General features: G+C 40.7%; 1 protein-coding gene across 1 annotated transcript in view; it reads left to right on the forward strand.

The window, feature by feature from the left end:
* The window catches only part of LOC106560972 (protein kinase C-binding protein NELL2-like), a 108,821-nt gene that overhangs the window by 42,994 nt on the left and 48,687 nt on the right, over positions 1-17,140 (forward strand). The window contains exons 14-15 of the mRNA XM_014124461.3: positions 12,369-12,491; positions 12,770-12,865. Coding sequence (XP_013979936.1) covers positions 12,369-12,491; positions 12,770-12,865 — 219 coding nt within the window. The remainder of the gene's footprint in view (positions 1-12,368; positions 12,492-12,769; positions 12,866-17,140) is intronic.

The raw sequence follows: 17,140 nt of genomic DNA on the forward strand, positions 1-17,140 counted from the left end.
TCTTACCGTGGAGTGATGAACATCAAGGCTTTTAGAGATACTTTTGTAACCCTTTCCAGCTTTATGCAAGTCTTCTGAGATCTCTTTTGTTTGAGGCATGGTTCACATCAGGCAATGCTTCTTGTGAATAGCAAACTCAAATTTTGTGAATGTTTTTCATCAGGCAGGGCAGCTCTAACCAACATCTCCAATTTCGACTTGATTGGACTCCAGGTTAGCTGACTCCTGACTCCAATTAGCTTTTGGATAAGTCATTAGCCTAGGGGTTCACATACTTTTCCGAACCTACACTGTGAATGTTTAAATGATGTATTCAATATAGACAAGAAAAATACAATAATTTGTGTTATTAGTTTAAGCACACTGAGTTTTTCTATTGTTGTGACTTAGATGAAGATCAGATCAAATTTGATGACCAATTTATGTAGAAATTCTGGTAATTCCAAAGGGTTCACATACTGTACCTACAGTGGCAAGAAGAAGTATGGGGTGTGGTCGTCATGATTTCTGGGAGTTGCTTACAGTGTGAGTTACGAGGCTAAGTAGATCCCTGTGTGTGCCATCTCTGAAGAGGAGGCTGCACAACACATTCCTTCTCCATCTGTAATTAAAAAAGCAATTTGCACTAATGCACACTAACTCAGCACGGAGGAGAGGAGGCAGAGAGAGAAGAGATGGAAGGAGGCAGAATGCAAAGTAGAGGAGTTTCCTGCCTGGGTTGAGACATGCCAGAGAGAGGGGCTGGTCCTAATTGGCACCGTATTCCCTTTATAATTTACTACTTTTTACCAGAGTACCGTAGTACCAATGGTGCCATTTGGGATGCAGACAGAGAGAGGATTCTGGCCCACTGCAGTGCTGCTTCCCTCCCCCAGCCATCCCTCCCAGCTGAGCTTCTGGGTTTGAATGAAGCAGTAAGAGTCTAAGTCCCACCAAGACAATGCAACAACACGGCAGAGTTTTTACATTTCCTGCCTGCCATCTATCCATACCTCTGGTGAGTTTTTCCCTCGTCAATGGGAATGGGAATGAGAAGAGGATATGGTAATAGGGGGTTTGAGGGTGTCTGTATTTCAGAAATGTTTCAGAAGGAATAATCAGGAGAATTCTCACTCATCTTTTGTTCTCTGATTTATTCAGTGAAGAAGACACACCTTGCCTACTCAGTCTTTTTCCACGTGTTTTCCTTAGACACACCCGGAATTTATATTCCACTCACAGTTATATTTCTATGTATCTATGAGCCGGATGAAAATGTTATTGTCTAAGTAATGTCTCCTCTTCTGCAACCCATTTGTTTCACCGATTTAAAATGATGATTAATACCGTAGCCCAGTGGATATATTTTTGTTACTATGTATTACACATAGATTCTTATTAAAATGCCTTGATGTCAAAATTCAGTTGTGCATTTCCCTATAAAAGCCAATTTTATGATTAAACTGAGGCGTATTCAGGGGGACTGATGTAATGACTTTCTGCCTGCTACAGTAAAGTTATTGCCGTAATCTCTCTGAGTTATTGGACTATCAGTGTACATTCACAATCATTGCCTCAGCGCATGATATAGAATCGTTCATATAGAGCTACTCTCCACCTCTTATTCCAAATATTAAAAAGATGAATTATGGTTAAATTGGACTTCATTCAAAACGTGTCCAAGGACCCATATGTGTCTAAATCAAATCAAGCCGACATTTGATAACGTTAGAGAACATACACAAGGCACTCCGTCCTACAATAGATTCATGTTTAGATCCAGGGGAGGCTATCTCCCCCATTCCTGTTGTTCAGTGATATCTTTGAGATAGGGGTTGAGCTCTAAGCTAGCCAGAGGGTTCTGTTTGTTATTAATGGCAATCAAACATCTGTTTCTGTTTGAACAGGGTCCATAGGTAATGGGCTATTCCCCAAGTGGCTTAGAAAATAGATATTGCACCAGCGCAACAAAACACTAAACTAACCATATCATATCTCCTATGTCCATTAGAATAACTAATTTAGATGAAATATGAGGATCTTTCTTATTCTCCATGGATTTTCAAGCAATTAATAGATTGCAAACTCAGCATAAATAATGTACAGGTAGCCTAATGATACCCTTATTTCTCCATAAGTGCATGTATCTTTACTAGTGTAGCTATACTAGTCCGCACATTGAGAAAGAAAAGATTACAGTTACACATACAGGTATAGTGAGTAAGAAAGACTACACTTATTTAATTTAGTTACGCTACAATTTTAACAGTAATTCTGGAATAACATTTTACAACAGTGGGATAAATCAGGGTAACACAGAGTGTTTCTTGGTAGTCTTAAACAAATCTACTTTGAAACAAAAGTATACACCTCACATACATGGTTATGGGCTTAAAAAGAAGACACCTGTAGCATGTCAGATATAGAGTTGAAATGTTGAGCTTGAATCCAAATAGTACACTGACATAGAAACACTGTATTTTCGGGGTACAAAATAAATACATGTTTATTAATTATGAAATTATGAAAAAGATTAACATTCCACCCATGATGCCACTAGAGGGCGATTTGACCATTTGACTGCAGGAAAGGCTAAACTGCCTACAAGGCTTAACCCAGAGAGATGTTCTACAGTAACAGCATAAGGTTCTGGGTTCACATGTCCCTGGGTCTTTGGAGCCAGTGGGTTGAAGTGGACATGAAATGTACATAATACAAAGAGGTCACTAGTTCAATTCCCAGCCGGCGACAGACTCACTCCGCAGCCACGCTGACTTCATGTTCTTCTCCAAATGAAATATGTATTACCAAAGCCTCAACACAACCCCTTTCCTCCATGTCCAATAGAACCATGAAAGAAAGGAGCATCCAACGTTCCCCTGCTCTTTGACTAGCATTTTACCCTTGATGTTGAAGGTCAAGATAGCCTTCCTCTCTTCCTCCCTCCCCAAAGTGCCTGGAGCGTGCTCCTCGCTCCTAGAGATTAGTGGCTTATCCATGAAAGGTGGCAGATTGGCTGTGTGCTGCGGCCTTTGAATGTTATTAGAGTGCTGCTGTCCTGAGTTGTGTGTGGAGGGGTGCGTATGTGCCCCTACTCTAATCCTATGATAACCAGACCAGCTCTGGCCTCAAAGCTAGAAGAAAGGGAGGGAGGGAATGAGAAAAGGAGGGCGGAGGGGGGATGGAGGAAGGTCGGAGGTGGGGATCGGTGGGCAGTGAAGATTAGAGAGGATGACATCCACTGTGTGAAGTCAAAGGGCCTGGCAGAGGATTATGGGAAAATAGTGTGCCTTGGCCCCTGTCTCTCTTCCCCGTCCTTTCACGCTTTGTTCACAATCTATTCCATCTCAGAAAGTGAATCTAATGATGAATTTGATACTCTCTCAAATATGGAAAACAAACGAACACTGTTTCACACAGCCTTCACATTTAGACATATTATGTTATGATGTGCCTGTCAAGGCCCCAGAATATCTACATTTTGCATAAAGATCAATGAGTCGCTCTCAGAGTTGTCCATGGGTTTGTAAGTATCTCCATGCAGTGACTGTATTAACTGTTACAGTGACTGTTTTACCACGGCCTGATGCAGTTTTAGAGAAGGTGTGTAAATCAGTTTGTTGGACAAAGGCTGAGTAGGCTCCGGGCTGGGCTGAGGCTGAGGCTCTAGTCAGCCAGTCAGCCAGCCAGCCAGCCAGTGTGCTGTAGCAGCAGGAGATGGAGAAGAGGACAGCAGCACGCTACCAAGGGATCCCTGGTGACAGCCTGTAAATAATTGATTGTTTATCTGTCTGCAGCATGAGCAGCACAAGTCAGGAAGAAAAACCTTACACAGCCCCACACACACACACACACACACACACACACCACACACACACACACACACACACACACACACACACACACACACACACACACACACACACACCTTGTCTGCCAATCCCTCCGTCCTGACAATTCAGAGTGATGGCACGCTGCTCTACTGGGCCCGGCAGGCATAGACAGATGTGACCTTGGGCAAATCTCCTCTCTCTTTTTTACTCCCCTCTTATATTACAGTTTTATATGCTGCCTGTCTCGGTGGGGACTCAGACCAGGGATGCATCCCAAATGGCACCCTACTCCCTTTATAGTACACTCCTTTTGACCAGGGTAAAGGTGCAAATAGTGTGCTATTTGGCGAATAGGGTGTCATTTGGGAGCCAGCACAGACAGGTTTTAATTCAGGACATCAGCAGGTGTGATACAGTGCAGCAGCAGGACCAGTCTTCCTCCATGTCCTTCACTCTGTCATATATACATCATATGCTCAAAGGAGGAGCTCATCACCATGTCACTTTCAATTTGTTTGAGCCCGATACTGTTGAGGAGATGTAATGGATGGGATGATGACAATGAAATGGATGGCGCTCAGGTCTCTCCCGTGGCACGCATTCTGATTCACATCCCATCCATCCTTCTCATATACAAGACGTTCAAGTTTGAGGGTCCTGCATTTGTTGGGTTAGTTGTATAGTACAATTGTAGAAGTCTGTCATATATGGAAACATTTAGATGAAAGGTTAGGACACAACAGTTCACCTGGCACAAGACTGAATTCAAACATTACACTTGATTTTATGTGCATTTTACATTTGCTGTATTTTTCACTGCGTTTGTTGAAAGAAAAATATGAAAATACTCTGGATACATTCAGTAATACAATAAGACTATTCCTGGGAAATGTGGGGTAGGTGCAACATATTTATAATGAGGGATACCTGGAGAAAATTGGACCTTTTGAAATTAAAATGGATGGCCATCCCTTCAGTAAAATACATTTTTACCAGACCCTCCCTAAATGCTTGAAAGAAAACAAGTGACCCTCCCCTATACCTAAAATAATAATTAAAACATAGTGGATGGCAGAGAACGTGCCTACCGTTTACCCTAATTCCTAGCACAGACCAGAGCCTTAGATATACGGTTTTAAAAACTGCTCTTCATTTTGTAAGCATTACATGGCAAAGTAAAAAGAAGGTTGTGGATTCGCAGACCACCCTGTCCATGGTAAGGGTGAAAATATCTCCATTATCTATCATCTTATTTGCAGTCTGAGAAAAAAATAGCCTTTTATGAACGCATTTCATCAAATTCTACGTAATTATCATAACCGGAGACAAGTAGAATCTTTTTTAATACCACAAAAGCACGTTTTAATTTCTATACAGGCTATTGTAGTCTTAAACAAATCTACCTTGAAACAAAAGTATATACCTCACACATGGTTATGGGGAGAAAAGACACCTGTACCATGCCAGATATAGAGTCGAAATGTATAATATTTTGAGTTTGCATCCCAATATTACAATTTATATACATCACAGAAGACTGAAATATAACAAAACTGTTTGACAATGAAACACCGGATTCTCAGCATAAAACAAGAAATAATGTTTATTAATTATGAAATTATGAAAAATATGAATAACAATCCACCCGTGAGGCCACTAGAGGGCGATTTGGTCATTTGACTGCAGGAAAGGGTTCTAAACTACTAAACTACAAGAGGATAAGTTTGGAACAGTGCTGAAGTAGAGTGCAACAGAATCAACTGAAGTATTTGATCATCAATGAATTTGAGAAAAAGCCCTACTTTTTTTTTTACTTAGCAGCCAGATATCGGGTAGGCCTACACTGAGTGTGCAATACATTTGGAACACCTTCCTAATATTGAGTTACACACCCTTTGGCCCTCATAACAGACTAAATGTGTCAGGGCATGGACTCTACAAGGTGTCAAGTGTTCCACATAGATGCTGGCCCATGTTGACTTCAATGCTTCCCACAGTTGTATCAAGTTTGCTGGATGTCTGTTGGGTGGTGGATCATTCTTGATACACACGGGAAACTGTTGAGGGTGAAAAACCCAGCAGCGTTGCAGTTCTTGACACACATTCCTTCTTAGGCTACCTGGCTTGCTCCTGACTGATTTAGAGTTAAGTATGTTGTTTAATAGCCTTTGAAAATGTTGAACGTCAGTTGATAGTGACAGAATCACACATTACTTCCCAAGCAAAGTACATTTTTTGTCTCCTCAGCTGTAGAAGGTTGTAGCGCAGTCTCTGAATGGCATAGAGACTAACAAAAGATATCCCATATGCGCCGGAGTCAAATCTTTCCTCTGCGTTATACAGGTTGTTTCTAGCATTGCAGATTAAAGCGTCGTTATAGATCGCTTCATATAATCAGGTCCATTACATTTTTTTTCGAAATTGTAAGCTAACAAGGGGTAGCCTATGCTTTTAGACATTTTCTTTCACAAAAGCCACAATACCCTCACATACCCCTTCAATTTGAGCCCTGGTTTTAACTTAACACACCAAGCCCTTCACTGACACTGAAGTATTTAAGGAGTGCACGGTGACTGAAATAATTGGCTGATAAAGTCTATGGATAGTAGACAAATTTTGTCTGTCAAACAGGTAGGCCGACCTCTTATTTCTTGAATAGGAAGAAATAGACTCCAGTACAAAGCGCTCTTGTTGTTAGTAGCCTGAAGTCAAATTTATGAATTTTGAAAGTAATTACGCCTTATCAAATTAGCCTACTTTCAGCACCTATGTGCTGTCCATCTCCATGGCTGCCACTTCATAGCAATGTAAATTATGTAAATGACTTGAATATGGCTTATTGTGAGGTCAATAACTCTGATAAATAGGCTACATCATGGGTACCGAAACATTGTTTTTATTCAAATCTATTATAGCCCTAGCAGCCTTACCGCAGGTCCTCATCTTCAGGCGCTCCCTCTCAAACTTAATATATTTATTTTGGGAGGGGGAAGAAGCCTTTTGTGCTACCTAAAGAAGCGAGTCAAAGGGTTTATTTACATCAGCAAGAGCATGATTGGGATAGCCTATCCATTGCAGTGTCATGTAGTCTAGTTTTATATACACCATCCCGGCAGCGCAAAAACTCAAAGGAATGACATTTTTGTAAAAATATAAGTTTGCCATGTGCTTCTCCGAGCGTGCTCTTCGTATTGCCCAGGTCTATAGTATAGGCTACGGATCATTTTATTGAGATCACACTAGACACACTTCATTGTTGCGCGCCCATTAGAGCATCAGGGGTGAGGGGCAGCATCAGGCACACATCAAGATATGAGCAACTCATTCTCAAACACTGAGCAATATGACATTTAATCGATTACAAATTACATTACCCTCCCCTGGACTCATTTAAAAAAAATCTATACCCTCTCCATGACTGAAATTGAAAAAGCTTGACCATCTCCATTTTCCTCTGGATAACAATTGTGTACATTTCAACCACTCCCTAAAATCAAAAAATGACAAGAGTTTGAGTGAGAGGACTAACTGGTGTGAACAGTTCCTAAGTCATTTCAATGCACTTTTATGACTTAAAGAAGAGTCTTCAACTAAGTTACGTTCCCCAGTAAGAAAACCAAAAATGTCACTCAAACAGAAGGGTGAACTAACAAAGAGTCACTGACAACAGGCAAAATGAAACAGGTGGAGTTTTAGGAAGGGTTCTAAAAGACAGTCATGGACACCCCCATGAGTGTCTTTTAGAACCCTTCCTAAAACTCCACTGAAAGTTGCATAGCAACAACAACTGGGACCTAAAAGACACCCACCATGAGCACCCATAAAATTTGCCCCTAAGAGCCAAACAAAAGAAAAACCGACACCAAACTTAGAGACAGGAAGCAAACTAAAAAGTTCAGGAAAACAAAAACCATTAGACAAAGGAATGTTTTTCTAGAAATCAACTAGGGAGCTAAAAGACCCTCCACATCTCTCAAGTCAACTGGAACACTGGGCCAGCTACTCTTAAATATTACCTGGGCCAGAACAGGGGAAACACCTTCCAACTAACAAGATGGACAAGCCAGCACAGTTGTAACATATACTGACTAATGAGGTGACACCAATCGGTGCGCCCTAAGAGCTAATGTGCAAAACGTGATAAAAGTCCAACCTCAAACCATAAAATGAAAAAAATCTAACCTTTAACAACTATAAGGTGTTTTTTTGTTTTTTTGCTCTTCTAGATGTGCCGTTGAGGAACTAGAGCACACTTGTAATTGTTTTGTTTGGAACACAGCCCTGCATCTCCGACAGACAATTACTGTTGTTGTTTACGTAAATACAAAACCGGTCCATTATAAATCGCAATCTGGGTCAGGTGGGCATCATTTGAAAGCCTGTTCTATTTCCAACATGACTAGCTAAGTTATAAAATATGTTACAGTGTTAGGCTTTGTCGTGGAAATATTCGGTCAATCGTATTTCACAAATACCGGAGCATTGTACTGGAAAATTCACAATAGCTTTCACAATGTAATTGAGGGAAACAGATCCAAATTTTGGTGCGCATAGAAAGGAGCCATGAGTGCATTCAGCTGCGTGTGCCCTGGCAAACTTTCATCACAATTGACAAACACAGGCTCATTCTGTTCCGAACAACCCAGGGTATGACGCCATGTCATGTTGTAACTGTACATCAAACATAATGATCATAAACGTTGGCACTGTATATGACAAGTTTTATGATATGGAAATGTGAAGTGCACATTTGGACTCAAATCAAACTGTATTTGTCTCATGCGCCGAATACAAGTGAAATGCTCACTTACAAGCCCTTAACCAACAATGCAGTTCATTAAATAGAGCTAAGAAAATATTTACTAAATAAAGTTAAAAATTAAATAAAAAGTAACACAATAAAATAACAATAACGATGCTATATACAAGGGGTACCGGTACCTAGTCAACGTGCGGGGGTACAGATTAGTTGAGGTAATTTGTACATGTAGATAGGGGTAAAGTCACTATGAATAGACAGCGAGCAGCAGTGTAAAATCAAAGGGGGGGTGTCATTGTAAGTAGTCCGGTGACCATTTGATCAATTGTTCAGAAAGCTTATGTCTTAGGGGTAGAAGCTGTTAAGGAGCCTTTTGGACCTAGACTTGGTGCTCCGGTACCACTTGCCGTGCGGTAGCAGAGAGAACGGTCTATGACTTGGGTGAGTCTTTGACCATTTTTTGGGCCTTCCTCTGACACCGCCTAGTATATAGATTTTATTCGACAGTGCTGTGAAAAAGTATTTGCCCCTTCCTGATTTCTTATTTTTTTGCACATTTGTCACACTTAAATGTTTCAGATCATCAAACAAATGTTAATATTACACAAAGATAACCCAAGTAAACACAAAATGCAATTTTTAAGTGATAATTTGATTTATTAGGGAAAAAAAGCTATCCGAACCTTCATGGCCCTATGTGACAAAGTAATTGCCCCCTAAACTTAATAACTGGTATTGTACATGTAGCTTCTACCCCTATATACTGTATACTTCTACCCCTATATACTGTATATATAAAGATAAAATCCAGGATTTTATTCAAATCTATTATAGCACTTTTCACACCAAAGTGCGTTCATCTCTAGGAGACAGAACGCGTCTCCTTCCTGAGTGGTATGACGGCTGCGTGGTCCCATGGTGTTTATACTTGCGTACTATTGTTTGTACAGATGAACGTGGTACCTTCAGGCATTTGCTCCCAAGGATGAACCAGACTTGTGGAGGTCTACAATTTTTTTTCTGAGGTCTTGGCTGATTTATTTTGATTTTCCCATGATGTCAAGCAAAGAGGCACTGAGTTTGAAGGTAGGCCTTGAATAATATCCACAGGTACACCTCCAATTGACTCAAATGATGGCAATTAGCCTATCAGAAGCTTCTAAAGCCATGACATCATTTTCTGGAATTTTCCAAGCTGTTTAAAGGCACAGTCAACTTAGTGTATGTAAACTTCTTTCCCACTGGAATTGTGATACAGTGAATTATAAGTGAAATAATTTGTCTGTAAACAATTGTTGGAAAAATGACTTGTGTCATGCACAAAGTAGATGTCCTAACCGACTTGCCAAAACTATAGTTTTTTAACAAGAAATTTGTGGAGTGGTAGAAAAGCGAGTTTTAATGACTCCAACCTAAGTGTATGTAAACTTCCGACTTCAACCGTATATACGGGTATGAGTGTAAAGGGCTACAAAATATATGAATACTGTACTTTATTCTCATTGTTTAGTAAGATTCCTGAGAGCTAGTCTGTGCGTGAGCATAGGATAGAGAGTTGAATGTGATATTTTAGTCCCCTGCCAGGCTTAGGATGGCCCAGAAATCCACTAACACAAGTGGAAGGAGGACAAAGTGTTACCCAGAGATAAGCAATACAATGTTATGTCCCATAGGTTTTCCTCTAGTATTATTGATAGATTTGATCAACTATTTCTGGTTCTGTAATTTCACACTGCATAGTAGACTCAATCAGGACTAGAACATTCTCTCTGCCAAAAGGAGATGGATAGTTGGATAACTAATGCCAGGTTTGCGTCCTTTGGGACCTAACTGTTTTGTGTCATTCTAGAGACTGAGTCATCTAAGTTTAGTTTTGTTCATGTAATAATGGTTCACATGAAGTATCCAGTAGTTTTTGGAAAGTCACAATGCCAAAAAGTTGAATAACCAATTGCCTTAAGTAGTATACAGTAAGCAAATACTTATCACGAAGCAGCAATTATAAAACCTCTGCAAAGCTCCACACAGAATAGATGTATTCCTGTGTGTCCGTGGTATAAAAATCGCACTGTGTGTTCATGGTCAGTTCTAGGACATGCAGCAGAAATTGCTCGTTCAACTTTGCAATGTGAGTGAGGGAAGATAGGTTTGCGTGGGTGGGAGTCAGATACAGGTTTGTCTGCCTCGGTCTCCTGCTGTTAAGATGTGATTGGTCTCTGGATAGAGGGGAAGTGTGAAGTTTTTGTTTTGGCCTCAAAGGTGCTGTTAAGGTGTGATTGGCCTCTGCAAAATGTGACCGACCACCTCGATTCAATCTTATGTAGCCACATTTGAAATTGTGTTTTTAACATTGGATAAAAGTAGAGAATCAGAGCTAGAAAATTGTATATTATACACTGCAATTGAGGAACAATGGGAAAGTAATTATGCTTTGAAAGTTGATAAATTTGTAACCCCACTTTTGAGAAAATGGCCCTTGAATGTTTTGGTACACCTCCTGGAGAGCTCTTCTTTGTCTACAGCCATTCAGCATCGTTCACACCCTCTCTTTGGATTCACAGGTGAGGCCATGTGGTAAACACACGCTATATCAAATAAAATCTAAGTTTATTTGTCGCATGCACAGGATACAGAAGGTGTAAACAGCACAGTGAAGTGGTTACTTATATATTAGCAATATCAAAAACAGAAAGTGTCCAGATAAAATATTTAATCATTATTAGATGACGCTTACCCGACACACTTGTCTATATTGATGGGTCATGTGAAGGAAATGTTATAACCACCCCTCAGCCACATCTAGCTAAGTGGATGGGTCACTATTGTCTGGACATGTACACATGCTCATGACATATAATAGATGGCCGTAATCACCCCCAGACCCACCTGGCTAATTTGATGGGTCATGTGATAATCCGGCCGAAGTGGAGTCTTTTGTTTAGACATGTAGCTGGGAAGCTAGCTAGCTAAACAATGAACCGTTATAATCCCAACTCATACTACTACCAATACAAACATGTTCATAGCTGTAGTATGAATCTGCAGGTAGCTAAAGCTAACAAACTAGATTAAATGTTAGCTAGCTAACATTGGGCTATAACTAGCCAGGCAAATAGGTTTCTGATTTGAATAATATTACCACACAGATCATACACATAATTTTAGCTAGCGAGCCAGCAAGCTAATGTTTGCTAGCTAACAGTATGCTTTAACTTGCAATAAAAATGACTTTCTGTCAAAATTAGAAACTTATATCTGACAATGTCGCTAGACTCTTACCCATATACATGGTTGAACGCTTCATGGCAGACTGGCACCATTTAATTCCGTTTTGTTTTGTTTCTAGATACATCTTGTTTGGCCAGCGTTGTGTCAAGTCACTCCAGTTCACACTGGCCGTGGCGTGTGCAGAAAGTGACTGATCTGTTGATAGAGCCTGCTAAATTCAGGGAATTACTGTTGTTGGGAAAATTAGCTAAACTTTTGTAGTTCTCGATGGCTAACGTTATATCTTTTTGTTTTGGTCTTAATGGTGCTGTTTCATTGTGATTGACCTGTAGGAGGTGAACTTTAGTTGTAGTCTTAAAGGTGCTGCTAAGGTGTGATTGGCCTCTGTAAAATAGAGGTCCAGGTAAGGTTTTGTTTTGGTTTTAAAGGTGCTGTTATGGTGTTATTGACTTGTGTAAGGTGACGTTTAGTTTGGCTCAGCTGCTGTTATGGTGTGATTGACCTGTGTAAGGTGAAGTTTTGTTTTGGTCTTAAAGGTGCTGTTCGGTCTGTTTGCTTTTCTGTTCCAGAGCATGATGAGTGTGTGAGTGGACTACACAGCTGCGACCAGAATGCCCTCTGTTTCAACAAGGTGGGAGGGCACAGTTGCTCCTGTAAGCCAGGATACACTGGTAACGGCACCGTCTGCAAAGGTAAGCTCCACTGACCAGAACCACGCACAGACAGATACAGTACAGATAGTCTCTCGTAAGACCATTACTAACATCCAAAAAGTACGTCATTATTTTATCTCTCTCAATTACATTAATCATTACTAAGAAAAATGTGTAAGAACTGTAATGATATATTAAATCACATTAGTAAATGAGCCCATCAACTGTATCCAAATACATACTACAGTCCTAATTAAAATGGTAATCTATCTAAGTTAATATTGAATAATGACTGTGTGATACCTGTGGTCCTCTAGCGATGTGTGATGGCCTGTGCCAGAATGGAGGAACCTGCATCTCCCCAAACAACTGCATCTGCCAGCAAGGCTTCACAGGCAAGAGGTGTGAGACAGGTAAGACTTCCTCTCTGCCCAGTCTGCAGTCCTCTAATTTAAACACTGCATCAAGACTACACAGAATATAAAGGAGGGAAGAGGTGAGCTGTGGAGTTCTCTAGATAGATTTGATTTGTATTTCAAGAAGGAATGACTCAAGATGAGACGTTGTTTTCAAAAAATTCTTAAGATGATACTTTCAGTTATCATCACTTTGGTGTCCGAATTTATTTAATTCTCTCAATATAACAGCCTGAGCTTGGATCCTCAGAGCCCATGATGTCATCTGCATGCTTGTTTAAAATACTTATTGTAGCAACTTGCAATTGTCTTGTGTTCTATTGGAAGGCATTTGACTGAGGCATCAAATGAGACTGATGTCCATTCTAAGTTTTGGCCCTATCTGTACTCACTGACCGTCATTACACGCTCACTGTAAAAATGACATGTGATACACTTTAAAAAGAAAAGGTTGCTGGAGTATCCTTTAGGGGTTCTTCAAATTGAAATAAGTTATTTGAATAACCCTTTAATTTAGGTCATATAAGGGACAAACCTTACCTTAAATTGAGGAGATCTTTACATTTTTCAGTCCTTTCAAATTAAAATCCAAATATTTCAGTTGGGCAGTTAGGTTCCTGCAAGAACCCCCACCAACTTAGGAGGTTCCTTAATAAACCCACCTCCTATTGGGTTCTTGGAAAAACCTTTTGGGGGCAATTTTCAGTGCCAAGTACCCTAAGGTTCTTTGAAGAACTTTGAGGACTTTAGGAGAACCCTTGTTGAACCCTTCATTTTTAGAGTGTATAACTAAAGTGTTACTGAGCTATTTCCACTATTCACCAGCTGTTGTTTTCACAAAAAGCACCAGTCTTCAGTTTCCCCAGAACCATTATCCATAAATACATGGCTCTTACTTTCCCCATTCCCCCTGTTCATCCTCCTTTATCCCCTGTGTTGCTGGGTTTTGTTCTGAGGTGACTAATGAGCTAGTTCCTGTTCTAATGGGCCATTTGAGGATTTGAACTGCAGTTGCAGCAATATGGGAATGACTCTGTCTGCATCACACCTGATATTAATTACAATAGCACACTGACACTGATGCACTGTGCATTATAGTGCATAATTTCTATCTTTGTCTTGGCCAAGCATTATATTTGATTTATTAGGACCCCATTAGCCGACGCCAGTAGCAACAGCTAGTCTTACTGGGGTTTGACACATAACGAAAAAGACATTACAGACAAAATACTTTACAATTCACATACACACACTACATGTTAATGATTTTAAATGTATCTATCAGTTACACATACAAGTCAGTACATGCACACAATAAGTAGGTCACATGGGGGAGAAGCGTTGTGCCGTGAGGTGTTGCTTTATTTGTTTTTTGAAAACAGGTTTGCTGTTCAGTTGCGCTATACAAGATGGAAGGGAGTTCCATGCACTCATGGCTCTGTATAATACTGTGCGTTTCCTTGAATTTGTTCTGGATCTGGGGACTGTGGAAAGACCCCTGGTGGCATGTCTGGTGTGTGTGTCAGTGGTGTGTGTAAGTTGAGTATGCAAACAATTTGGAATTTCCAAAACATACATTTTTCTTATAAAAACAAGCAGTGACACAGTCAGTCTTTCCTCAACTATTAGCCAAGAGAGACTGGCATGCATAGTATTAATATTAGCCCTCTGATTACAATGAAGAGCAAGATGTACAATTTTGTTCTGGGACAGCTGCAACTTAATTAGGTATTTCTTTGCAGCATATGACTGGACAATAATCAAGATAAGAGCCTGTAGGACTTGCTTTGTGGAGTGTGGTGTCAAAAAAGCAGAGCATCTCTTTATTACAGACAGACCTCTCCCCATCTTTACAACAGTTCTAACCGTCAGTTTCTTAAGAAGCGCATGTTTATCAATAATTGGAAGAAGCAATTTCATAAATTCATCATGTGCAGCATCTAGATGCTCCTTATTAATCACATCAGACCCAAAAATTGTTTTAACATCATCCACATAAGAGTCACAGCTTTTGGAACTTTGGCTTTCCTGGAAATATCCACTATATTGTGATCACTGCATCCAATGGTTATGGATACAGCTTTAGAACAAAGTTCTACAATATTAGTAGTGTTTGTAAACACCCTGTGAAGTTAATTAATAACCTGAACCAGATTGCAGGCATTGTTTACAGTGAGAAGCTTCCTCTTGAGCGGACAGCTTGATGTAAACCAGTCAATATTCCGGTCCCTAAGAAAGTAGACCTCTCTGTTTACGTCACTTACAGGCATTTCACACATATTATTTTGATACTGACTGTCAACCTTATTCTAAAATGGATTAAATAAAAAAAATCCTCAGCAATCTATACACAATACCCCATAATGACAAAGCGAAAATAGGTTTTTAGAAATAAAAAACAGAAACGGCACACACCTGTCTCTATAAGGTCCCACAGTTGAAAGTGCATGTCAGAGCAAAACCAAGCCATGAGGTCGAAGGAATTGTCCGTAGAGCTCTGCGATAGGATTGTGTGGAGGCACAGATCTGGCAAAAAGGTACCAAAAAATGCAGCATTGAAGGTCCCAAAGAACACAGTGGCCTCCATCATTCTTAATGGAAGAAGTTTGGAACCAAGACTTCCTAGAGCTGGCTGCCCATCCAAGCTGAGCGATCGGGGGAAAAGGACCTTGTTGAGGGAGGTGACCAAGAACCCGATGGTCACTCTGACAGAGCTCCTCTGTGGAGATGGGAGAACCTTCCAGAAGGACAACCATCTCTGCAGCACTCAACCAATCAGACCTTTACGGTAAAGTGGCCAGACGGAAGCCACTCCTCAGTAAAAGGCATATGACAGCCCGCTTGGAGTTTGCCAAAAGGCATCTAAAAACTCGTAGACCATGGGAAACAAGATTCGCTGGTCTGATGAAACCAAGATTGAACTCTTTGGCCTGAATACCAAGCTTCACGTCTGGAGGAAACCTTGCACCATCCCTACGGTGAAGCATGGCGGTGTCAGCATCATGCTTTGGAGATGTTTTTCAGCGGCAGGGACTGGGAGACTTGTCAGGATCGAGGCAAAGATGAACGGAGCAAAGTACAGAGAGCTCCTTGATGAAAACCTGCTCCAGAGCACAGGAGTGGCTTCAGGACAAGTCTCTGAATGTCCTTGAGGGGCCCAGCCAGAGCCCGGACTTGAACCTGTTCGAACATCTCTGGAGAGACCTGAAAATAGCTGTGCAGCGATGCTTCCCATCCAACCTGACAGAGCTTGAGAGGATCTGCAGAGAAGAATGGGAGAAACTCTCCAAATACAGGTGTGCCAAGCTTGTAGCGTCATACCCAAGAAGACTCAAGGCTGTAATCGCTGCCAAAGGTGCTTCAACAAAGTACTGAGTAAAGGGTCTGAATACTTATATAAATGTGATATTTCAGTTTTTTATTTTGAATAAATTAGCAAAGAGTTCTAAAAAACTGTCATTGTGGGGTATTGTGTATAGATTGATGAGTGAAAAAAAAGATGATCCGTTTATGAGGCTGTAACTTAACAAAATGTGGAAAAAGTCAAGGTGTCTGAATACTTTCCAAAGGCACTGTATACAGTAACACCTCCCCATAAGCATTCCTGTCACTTCTATAGATGTTATATCCTCGTATTGCTACTGCTGTATCATCAAATGATTATCTAAGTGAGTCTCATAAATCGCTAACAGATGAATGTTATCTGATCTTAGCAAGTTATTGATTTCATGAACCTTATTTCTAAGGCTACATACAATATGGGCTATTTTCAGCCCTTTCCTGGGTACCTTATGATAATATGGAAAAGAGCAAACAAAGCAAAGAAAAAAGATATACATTCAGCAGTCCATTAATCAGTTGGTGTGTGTAAGTATGTGTGTGTGCTGTGGGGTTGAAGCTACGAACCCATAGGCTTGGCTCGCTCATCTCTTCAAGGCTTTTGGGAGGGATGGTGGACAATGAGCCTGTCATTGAGGATGTAAGCAATGTCCCCACGCGCACTAGCAGCTTTCATTGCTGGGATAAGTTTTTTCCTCTTCTGGCTCACAGCTTCAGGATAGTCGTCATTGAGGAAGATGTACATTCCTCTCAAGTTCTTGGCTCTTTCCAGAACATCTACATTGTCCTTGAACCTCAGGACCTTGACCACTATCGTCCTGGGCCTGTCTCCTGGGCCCGTGGTGGGTTTTTCAGTCCTGTGGGCGTGCTCCACCGCAGTCTTCCTGTGGTCCATCTTCAGTTTCTCTGAGATCATTTCCCTCACTTTGTCCT

Source organism: Salmo salar, chromosome 10 (genome assembly GCF_965601325.2).
Source record: "Salmo salar chromosome 10, fSalSal1, whole genome shotgun sequence".
NCBI lineage: Eukaryota > Metazoa > Chordata > Actinopteri > Salmoniformes > Salmonidae > Salmo > Salmo salar.